The following is an 11341-nucleotide window of genomic DNA, read 5'->3' as shown; positions in this document are numbered from 1 at the left end:
ATAGATAGATAGATAGATAGATAGATAGATAGATAGATAGATAGATAGATCGATCGGATGGATGCCAGGCAGTGGTGGTGCATGACTTTAGTCTGAGCACTAGGGAGGTAGAGGTAAGAGAATCTGAGTTTGAGGCAAGCCTAGTCTACAGAATGAGTTCTAGGACAGCCAGGGGTACTCAAATAAACCCTATCTAGAAAAAAAGGAGGGAGGGGCAGCAAACAAGGATAACTTAGTATGAGATAACTTATTTCACTACATGACTGATGATGACTTATCAGTTTAGGAATGTGTCACATGACCTGTTATTGTCATGTAAAGCAAAACAAATTCTAATCTGGGAAGGCAAAAATGAGCTTTTTCAAATTATACTCTTGGGCAGGGTGGTGGTGGCATATACTTTTAATCATAGCACTTGGGAGACAGAGGCAGATAAATCTCAGTGAGTTCGAGGCCAGCCTGGCCTATAGGATGAGTTCTAGGACACTATATGCAGAACCCTCTCTCAAAAAACAAAACAAAAAAAAACTGTACTCTTCTGGTGGTGATGTGAATTTTTCCCAAGACTGATGAAAAAGTGATCAAGGCAGCCACAGAACTTTGATTAAAGCATCAGAGAGTCTTCTGGATTGATGTTCCTATCACTCACGTGTCTTTCTGCACTTCAGGGTCATCGTATCGTCGTCCAATAAGTCGCTTAGTAGCATAGAAGGTATTGTTTGGGTTGGTGACAGCTTGACGTTTTGCTGGCATACCAACAAGTCGTTCCCCGTCTGCTGTAAAGGCAACCACAGAAGGGGTCGTTCTGGCACCCTCAGCGTTCTCCAGGACCTACAATTCCCAAAGACAATGATTAAAGTACTAGTCACCACTGGAATCTCTGTAGCCATGACTTAAGAAACACCCATGGCTTGAATCACATTAAAAAAAAGATGCACTAAACAAGTCTATGACCACACCACCTTTACGACGCCTAAACTTGTTAATTACATACAGAAGCTAAAATTTCAGACAGAGAGAACAAAAAAGGTTGAGCAACGTAAATTAGGACTAAGGAAAGACTGACTTCTCTTAGTATCAGACATGTGGAGTTTCAGCCTGTACCAAGCCCAGGCATGAGTAAAGAAGCAGCAAGGATGAGACAGACAACTGTAGATTCCCAGGAGCTCTAAGTATTGACCACTCAAAAGGAAAGGTTTGTATATTCTGCCTAAGAGGCTTCAACAACCTCTACACAACACAAATGTGGAGCTCTTCTTCTTTCTACCAAGTAGAGGCTTCCAACCTTGAGTTTTGCTGGACTTCTAACAGAGCAAGCCATTTCAAGTCCTCTAATGACATTACCACCTACCCCCCCCCCAAACAACATGTTTACACTGTACTCTAGGAAGTTAGATCCATTCAATTATGAACACCTAAAGGTTAATTCCTAAGTCTTAAAAAAAAAAGCAAAAGCAGCCTTTAAATGCAAATTAGAAGTCTGGAGTGGTTAATGCCTATAATCTTAGCACTGAATACTGCATCCTTGAAGCTAGCCCAAGGATATAGTATCTCAGAAGAAAAACCAGCACCAAACTAAATTCACCATTGTTTTTGAGACAGGGTTTCTCTGTGTGGCCTTGGCCGTCCTGGAACTCACTTTGTAGACTAGGCTGAACACAGAGTTCCCTCTACCTTTGATGGGATTAAAGGTGTCCACCACCAAGCTGGACTCTGATTCAGCATTTCTATGTATTTAATGCCAGACTAGATATCTAAGTGACCTCAGGCTTCCAGTTATGCTCACCTTTGCTTGTTTGCCCTCCATAACTGCCACACAGGAGTTAGTAGTACCCAAATCAATACCAACAACTGCACCCTTGATTGCTTCTGATCTGTAAGAAATGAAACACCATGATCATTTTAACAGTGGGTTCCAATATGGCAGGAAGAACTATGTTTTATATTGGTGTTAAGTGGCACATTGAATACAAATACAAATGAATGGTTATAAAGAGGAATAGTTACTTGTTAACAAAAATGCACCTTTCACAGCTCTGAGATTCAATGTGATTTTTTTTTTCAGAGAAACTGAGGTTATACTTACGCATAATCCCTTCTTGAAACAAATCTAAAAGCCTCATGACTAAGGCCATTCCAGCCATCCTAGGGGAAAAAAAAATTGCATCAGCCATCAACTATAAAGAAACTTGGGCTTTTTCCAATTATTATTCTGAGAAATACATGCAATCTTTAGCCCTTAGTTTGTAAAATACAGATAAATTTACATATCACCTATCTACAAGTTTTCCTGACTTGTCTGGTAAAATTAAGCATACATAAATTTTTCTTGAATCCCTTCAAGACAAAAAATAAAATTAAATTACACTGCAATAGATTTTTCAACTTTGACATTATTGATCTTGTACCAGTATTTGCTGTGACAAGCTGAGTGTGTGATGTTTAGAAGCAACTCTGGACTTTACCAACAAGAAGCCCTTAAATTAAGTGTCCCTGAAAGTCAAGACAACCTGGAAGCTGGCACATGTGCCTTGCTCGAACACAAACCCCCCACTCGTGTGTGTCTGTCTGTCAGGGAACCAAATCTGCTTAAGATCTATTTAGTTAAACACCAAAAAATTAAAACTTCAGTTGACTGGCTTAACGGCACATGCCTTTGATCCTAATACTTCAAAGTCAGACCTGGTCTATGTTAAGTTCCATAACAGCTAAGGTTACAGTTGAGGTCCTGTCTCAAAGTAAACTCACAACCCTGTACACCTGGCCTCAATTATGTGTGCACTACAAGTAGAGATTTAAGGTTTTCAGAGACATTTCCACTGGCCTGGTCAAACAACTATTTTGGAGAGCTACAAGTCTCATTCTCCAAAGATGCCCTTTTTCTTATTTCAGATGAAGATCCACAATCTTTTTTTCTATTTGTTATTATAAACCACAAGTAAGTCGAAGATCAAAAGAAAAAAAAATCTCTAACAGTGGAGCCAGGTGTGCTCGCCTTTAATCTCAGTCCTTGGGAGGCAGAGACAGAAACAGGTGGGGGTCTCTGAGAAGTCCACAAAGTCAATTCCCGGGCAACCAGGTCTACAAAGAGACCCTGTCTCAAAAAAAAATAAAGTAAAACGTAAAAGAATGGAGTTGGAATGTTGTAATCTCATTTTCAGTTCCTAATGTAGATACCCTCCCCCGTTTCTTCATAGCAACGACATTCTTGAATATTTACAGTAGGGAAACTATCCGTCGACTAGAAAATAGTCTAGCGTACATAGTTCTACCTTTTCGGTAAACTACATCCACTGCCTAAGACCAAGCACATCCATTGCGCCACAGGTTAGAGGGAGGACGACTACGTTGTGAATTAGTGGGGTAAAGACTTCAGAATGCCAAGGATTGTGACTCAGCATAGCTCGAGGTTAAAGCCCTCAAACAAGGCCAACAATGACCACCGAAGATCCGTTACCTTCCTTCACTACGGATTTCTCCTAGAGTCTGACCCCGAAGGGCAAGGCCTGCCTCACTGGAGACCCGGCCTGGAGCCCCTACCGGAAGGCATGGCAGCTCCTTACCTGGTGACGGGCGGCTGCGGGTCTCCGGGATGCTGCGGTGCCCACGAGACGCGCGGCCGCGGATCTGCTGGCGCTTATCATGGCGGCTGGACAGGCGGGGTACAAGGGCGAGAACAAACACGCCACAGGCCCGGAGCTGCGCGCACGGCGGTGGCTTCGCTTCTGGAAACCTCCAACCACGTGGGGTGGGGGGCGGGGGCTGGCCGCTGCAGCAGGGAAGCCCGCTCTTCTGCTGAGGCGCCGGGCGTGGTGCCTGACCAGAGACTACCTGTCCGCTGCTCCCGGAATCGGCGCACGCCGCGAGCACGCTCCTCAGCATGATCGATGAAAATTCACGTTCTCTCATCACGGCTTCCGCGGCTGTGGGACCAGTGAGAAGGGAGAGGGAGAAGAGAGGCCTACAGGCATTGCTTCAGACAGCCCCGGTCCTTGCGGCAGGAAAGACTCAAGGTCACACGGGATAAATTACGAACAGGTTACAGTCGCCTTGCGTCAGTTGCGCAGAAGGAGGAGCCTCTTGCGCCTGCGTTGTCGGCTCCGTACAGAGGCTCTGGAGCGCATGTGTAAGGGGCGGGAAGGAAACGGGTTAGGATTTAACTGTAGCGTTTATTGGGTACTCCAGTGTACGCGAATTTGCTGGAGAGTACCGGGGGCGCGAGTTCGCGCGCTCTCTGGTAGGCGCCTGGGAGTTTTTCCTGAGGTCTCTACTTGCAGCGGGCGCCATCTTGTCCTGAGGCGTTGTTAAGGGGTCCTTTGTTCTCTCTCACCGTTTGTTCACAGCTTAAAGTATGCACACCTGGATATGCGCGGTCTTATACAAATTTGTGCAGTGCATTGCTTCAGTGGGGTTAGGTTCCCAGTCTCTAGGGCAGCATCTGATTCACGAAGGTTTGAATCACTTTTAAGACTGTCTTGGGAACGATGAGGGGGAAACTACGTGAGCTCTTATCGACCGGTTTGCTGGGCCAGAGGCTCCTCTTCACTTTTTCAAACCTTGCGCTTGCCAGGTATTAGTTATACTGTGACTTTTTTTTTCTTCAAAGACAAGGTGTCCGAAGGAGTATAAATGGCGGGGCGCCGGGGAGGGTCTCTGTATGACCCTGGTTGTCACAGAACTCCGTATTTAGACCGGGCTGACCTTGATCCCACCAGTGTACTTCCAGAGTGATGGAATTAAAGGCCTGCACCACCCAACCCCAGTGTTTTACTAGCCTACAAGCTATGTGGTGCCTTTGTATCCTTAGTTGTCCTCAAACTCAAGGCTGTACTGCCTGACCCTTTCAAATGCCTGGATTACAGATGTCTGTCCGGAAACTTTCAGGGACAAAACTTGAACAAATGTGTCAGGTTTTTCTCGACGGTAGTAAAAAACAGTTCAGTGATTCAAAGACAGTGAAGTAGAACTTGGTTTTGGAGGTAAGCAGTTTGATTCAATAGAAAATAGTTGGGTAGGAAGTGGTCATACAGGCTTGTAATTCCAGCGGTCTTCTTTTACTTCATCACTTGTTCCAGGCCAACAAGAGCTACATGAGAGTATCTCAAAGAAAAAGAAGTAAAAGTGGTCTATCACTGTAACAAGTTATGAAGAAAGTGTGGGGGAAATTAGGAGATAAAATACAGTTTACATAATGAAAAGAATGGAAGGGAAGGTAGCTGGGAATGGTGCTGTAAGCCTCCAGCACTTGGGAAGAGGTAGAATCAGAAATGCAAGATCACCTTTGGTGATTTGGAAACCAGCTTGATGACACTAAGAGACCGTGAGCCTGTTTCAAAAAAGTTAATAAAATTAAGTTAAGCAGGACAGACAATTAGTGATAGATAATGTATTTTTTTAAAGGCCTGGTGTGATAAATGCTTGTGATCTATCAAAGATATGTGGAGGGTCTGATTTTAACACAGCTACACTGTTTCAAAAAGTAAAAGGAGTAAAATTGTATCTCAGTTGATAATGTGCTAGCCTAGAATATACTAGGTCATGAGTTCCATCCTCCTCATCCCATAAATCAGGTTTAGTGGTGCACTCTTCATCTCAGCTCTCAGAATACTGACACAGGAGGAGCATTATAAGCTCTAGACTAGCCTGGGCTATATTACCAGTACCAGGCTACCTAGGAGACAGTCTCAAATCAAAAGGAACCTCTCATCTCTCTTCATTAAATTACACTTGCCATTATATCCTTACTAATAGATCTAGCACTTTAAGAAACTACTTTGCCAAGGCCAAAGTTAGACTGTTGACCCCCTGAAAACAGAGATACTGTGCCATAATTTACTGGTGAAAGACCATAGAGAGGAATGACAAATACTAAACACGAAAAGAAAACAAAAGTTGAAACCATTGCACCTTACATTGAATATAACAAGAAGTAAGGCAGGTGAAGATAATTGAAGTCAGCGCATTCTCAGAAATTTGGTGTGGTGTCATTTGTCTCTGAGACAAAAGCAGGAGTTCAAGGACAGCCTGGGCTACATAGCAAGATCTTATTTTAAAAAGATAAAGTTGGCCTAGCATAGCCAAAAGCTTGAGGCCAGCCATGTCTATATAATGAGTTCCAGAATGAACAGGGCTCTAAGACAGCAAGACTTTGTCTAAAAGCCCTGAAGCAACAACAACAAAGTTAAGTATTTGTTTTTCTTCTTGCTCTACATACTTAAAAGCCAGAGTGAGAGCCCTGGAATCCACTGTTATATATCATATTTAGTTTATATCCTAGACTTGTCTCAAATTCACTAAATTTACGTGAGGCATAGAACCCAAGGTTATGTGCATGCTAAGCAAAAACTCAACTGAGCTTAGTCCAAATGATATTACCTAAAAGGTAACCACAGTTCTATCATTACGCACACACACATACACACATACACACACACACACACATATATAAAATGAATGAGATTGATTTTCCTTACGATTTTGTCAAGCTACTCAAAAATATTCCTTATGACCACAAGGGGGATGTGGTAGCTAAATGTTTAAAGCATGAACATAACAATAGCTTTAATATTTACCAGCATAAAGAATAACCTTCTGAACTTGGAACTGCCTTGCAAGTGAGCATGTACAGCCTGAAGGCTGGAAGAAATAAATTGAATCTAAGAAGGGTTCAGGTGACTGAAATGGATAGTGAGATTCATTGCCCAATGATACAGTTCACCATATACCATTACATTTGATTTCTCTGTTGGCATTTTTTATCAACTGAAATGGAAAGAACTAATGCATAATTTGCCTGAGGTTCAATGTATACCAAGTAGAAGGAGCGATAGTCCAATACCTGTGCATAATACACTTAGATGACATTTACTTGTTCCCTTTCTTATTTGGTCTAGTTTGACTGTGTATCACTGGCTGACCTCTAATTTGCTATATAGATCATGCTAGCCTCAAGGAACAGGTCTGCCTGACTCTACCTCCCTCATGTTGGTTATTAAAGGTGTGTGCACCAGCACACATAGTACTTTTTACTTTTTTATATGAGGTTTAAATTGTACAATCTGGTCTTGAATTGACTCTGTTTGGAGTGTGTATATGTGAATAATAAAACCAGAATTTGAAGCTAGTCTGTCTAACTCCAGAACCTGCATATTACACTAAAACCAAATCTGGTCTTTACTTTTGTGTCCACATATATATAGATGAGTAGTGTAATACTGACCTACTCCATTGTTACTTGCAGTAATTTTAGGTGGTAGAGTAAAAAAAGAATAGTTGAAAATGTCTATCATAGAATAACCGCTGTGAAATTCAGGGCATAATATGTAGGTAACTCAGTGGTAGAGTGGCTACCAAGAGGTGTCTAAGCTTAATCGCTTAATCGCCAGTCCTGCAGAACATATAAAAAAAAGGTTGAGAGAAGATTTAATCTGTGATATAATCCATAGGATTTATACTATAAGTTATGGACTGTAAGAACTATATATTATTTTGAAAAAACTTGAAACAGTTACGTGGCCCAAGCTAGCCCTAAACTTGAAATCTTCCTGTCTCAGCCTCCCAGGTGCTTGAATTACAGATGCTCACCACCATCCATGGGTGTGGGGAGCACCTCTGGAGTTAACTTTGGCTGACTTTTTGCTTGTGATTAATCATGAATGAATCTGCCAGACGTGTTATATCCTGCCGAATTCCTCCACTTACACATATAACCTTGAGAGACTGTCCAAGCCTGAAGAAAATGGCCTTAGTCAAACATAGATACAGTGTACCATGAACTGTCTACTGAAGCATATGTGGTCATTGTTTAACTTCCTGGAAGTGGTCATGCCTTGTATTGCTTGTTTTAAAAGACACTGAGAAAATACACTTGCTCGTTGGCATGGTATTAACCAGCAGCCCTACCCATCTCTGTCTCTTGCATCTTCTTCCTTCCTTTCCTATAATCATCCTCACTCCCTCAGTCGTGATTCCCAAGTTAACTGACCAGCTAGCTCTAGTGGAATGGCATCCAGTGTGGGGCTCCACTATGGGAGATGAAGTGAAGGACAACTCTGAAAACGTGATTGCTTGGAAAAAGGGAGCTTGGTAAGTATTTCTCAGGATTAAAAGATGCAGGAAAACATAGATAAGGGAACTCAGAAAAGATAAGGGAAGTTGTAAAAAGTAAAAGTCAAAAAAATGGAAAAGTCATATGCTTTTTGTACAAATGCTTAATATGCTTTGCTAAAATAGAGCAACAGCAATTAGGTAGTTTTTTAGATTTTGTAGAGAAGGTTTGTCCTTAGTTTTCTGAGGAAGATACAATAAATTTAGCACCTGTAAGAAAGTTGGAGAAAGACTTCAAGATTATTATGATGTGCATGGACTAGGTAAAGTGCCTGTAGATACTTTCAGTCTATGGACTCTGATTAGAGCTAGGAGAGAGAAGTGGGTTTCATCGCCCCCCCCCCCCCACTTCCCTATCTCAGGATGCTTTAGTGAAGAAGAGAGAAAGGGAAAGTAAGCTGTCCCAAAGCTGGATCCTGGACATGCTCCCACCCTTCCCTTCTGGACCACTGGCATAAGCTTGATCCCTCCTCCTTCTTGAGCAGCTGCAGACACAGCAGAAATTTTTAAAATAAAGTTCGTAATTGCAAGTAAAGACATTTAAAGTTGGTAAATGCAAGTTATAAATGTTGGAAGGTCTAAGATGTTTTAAGGTATATAAATACAAATTATAGAGATGTAAGAAATGATTTAAGTTATAAAAAATGGGAAGTGTTTCATATCCCCACCACATGCTATTGGTTTTTGTTTTGTTTTGTTTTTTGAGACAGGGTTTCTCTGTATAGCCCTGGCTGTCCTGGAACTCACTCTGTAGACCAGGCTGGCCTCAAACTCAGAAATCTGCCTGCCTCTGCCTCCCAAGTGCTGGGATTAAAGGCGTGCGCCACCACTGCCCGGCTGCTATTGTTGTTTTAAAGTTCAGAATGTTAACATTGGTCAGTGGAGTTCTGATAAGCTATGGAACACTGGCAGTTAACAATTCAGTCACAAGCTTAAGATTTTAATGTCCCTTTGGTTGTCTCCTGAATATCAGCTTAAAGATGCTTCTCATCATGCTTAAAACATCTCTGTTCACTCTGTATAACTAGCCCTCTGGATTGAGGAAAAATCTTCTGTGCCTTTTAGCCCAAACCTATAGCTTTTACTAGGTCTCAGAAGCATGAGTGTATTCCTGTTGTCTAACAGATACCTGTTAATTATATTTCTAAAATATGGATTTCAATACAGTGGTAGATACTAATATACATCCTTTTGTAAACTAAAGTTCAGGGAATCAAGAGTCCTAAGACTTGGATCCACCTGTCACAGATCAAATGGACTTCAGATAAGTTCTCCTGCCATTTCAGATCCAATCCAGCAGGTGGCCCCAAATATAATTTATATAAACTGACATTTATCATACAAGTTGGAAATTATACACATTGAAACATGTATATAATAATTACATGCATGTTCACACATTTATATATAAATTACTCGTGTTAAATATAAATCATATATTAAATATAAATTATACAAGTTAAATATAAATTATATACAATGAATATTATTTTTATATTAACATTTACAGTAAATATAAATCATGCATTAAATATTTACTTTAAATGTATATACATTAAATATAAATCATATGTTAAAATATATGAATTGAATAAGTTAAATCTATAAAATATAAGTTATAATCTATGTAATATACACTTCACATGTCCTCAAGGACAGGGAATTATGGAATGAGCCCATGGAACTCTAAAAAAAAAACCAGTTATGAATAAATAAAAAAGAGGGAGTTGTATACTCCTTCACCACAAAATGTTATTTTGAATCTTTTGACCTTGGATGCCAAGGGACTTTGCTGCTGGGTGTCTTTGGCACTGTACAACTTGGAATACTTATGCCCAGGTGAAAGGAAGGATCCACTTACTGGCATATGGCATGGTCCCAACCCAGTATTAATATGGGGATAAGGGCACCTTTGTGTTTTTTTCATAGGATGCTGAAGTAGCACAGTGGCTGCAAGAGTGATTGGTGAGACAAGCTGATACTGGGACAAAGTGATGCTGACCATGATCTGAGTGCTCTGATGGTAGTGACAGGGAAGCTGTACTGGTCATATGTTACTGACTCACCTTTGCTACATTCTTCTGTATGGTCAAGGCCAGGAGTACTTGTGACCTCTAATAATACTCACCTGTTAGGATTTTCTTGGTCTGAGAATAAAAAAAAATATTCCAAATTAGTGAATTACACTGATATGGATCAGGGCCTACCTTTTTGTTTTACTAGAAGTACCACCAATGCTGGATGTGTTTCTGTGCACCCTCAGACTTGAAAGAAGGCAAGCTGCCTTGCCTCAGGCTTTTAGATCTTGTAGGACAGAGAACCCGGAGACTGTGGAATCTGCCTTCAAAAAATCAGTCAAGTGGAGAAGTTGTTATAATGACCCTCCTCTTTTCTTTAATGTGACCAGCTATTCTGACTGGTTCTAGAAATCAATCCAATATTGGACAAAAGGAAATGACAGTAGGCATTTGGAGGGCTGGCTCTAGACATTTTCAGAGACATACTTAGAAATTAGCAGCTGCCTTGTATGATGTTATGTTTGCTGTGGATAAAATTGAACTCAGGACCCCTGGAAGAGCAGTCAATGCTCTTAACCGCTGAGCTATCTCTCCAGCCCATTCTCTAAAAGTCATACTGCAGACCTTGAACCTGTACAGGCTCAGTTCTAATTGGCCAGGAGCAGAATCCTCAGAAAGCACATCAGTAAATGCATGCTGTCTGCCCAAGGTTTGGGCACATTTACCTGGGAAAAGTAGAGTCAGGTGGCAGCTCTGTCTTTGTTTTTAATGAAGACATGTGTTATATCCTGCCAAGTTCCTCCACTTATGCATACATCCTTGAAAGAGTGTGCAAACCTGAAGGAGATGGCCTTAGTCAAACATAGATACTGTATACCATAAAATCACCATGTAAGCATTTATGATCATTCTTTACCTTCCTAGAATTGCTCAGGCTTTCTGTTGCTTGCTTTTAAAAGCCATAGAAAATACACTCGCAAGCCGGGCGGTGGTGGTGCATGCCTTTAATCCCAGCACTTGGGAGGCAGAGGCAGGCGGATTTCTGAAATCGAGGCCAGCCTGGTCTACAGAGTGAGTTCCAGGACAGCCAGAACTGCACTGAGAAACCCTGTCTCGAAACCTCCCCCCCCCCCCCCAACAAAAAAAAAAAAAATTTCTGGCACGGTATTAACCAGTAGCCCTCCCATCTCTGTCTCTTGCATCTTCTTTCTGCCTTT

At 41.4% G+C, this 11341-nt stretch overlaps 1 protein-coding gene across 1 annotated transcript in view; it reads right to left on the bottom strand.

Moving 5' to 3' along the window:
- The window catches only part of Hspa9 (heat shock protein family A (Hsp70) member 9), an 18858-nt gene extending 15151 nt beyond the window's left edge, over window positions 1-3707 (bottom strand). Inside the window, exons 1-4 of the mRNA XM_028762713.1 lie at window positions 3564-3707; window positions 2087-2145; window positions 1787-1874; window positions 650-831 (exon numbers count right to left, since the gene is read on the bottom strand). Coding sequence (XP_028618546.1) covers window positions 650-831; window positions 1787-1874; window positions 2087-2145; window positions 3564-3644 — 410 coding nt within the window. The 5' untranslated portion in view covers window positions 3645-3707. The remainder of the gene's footprint in view (window positions 1-649; window positions 832-1786; window positions 1875-2086; window positions 2146-3563) is intronic.
- Between the last annotated feature and the right edge of the window lie 7634 nt (window positions 3708-11341).

The sequence above is a fragment of the Grammomys surdaster genome, unplaced genomic scaffold (assembly GCF_004785775.1).
Source record: "Grammomys surdaster isolate TR1022 unplaced genomic scaffold, NIH_TR_1.0 135, whole genome shotgun sequence".
Taxonomy (NCBI): Eukaryota; Metazoa; Chordata; class Mammalia; order Rodentia; family Muridae; genus Grammomys; species Grammomys surdaster.
This window is presented reverse-complemented; position numbering and strand designations above follow the sequence as displayed.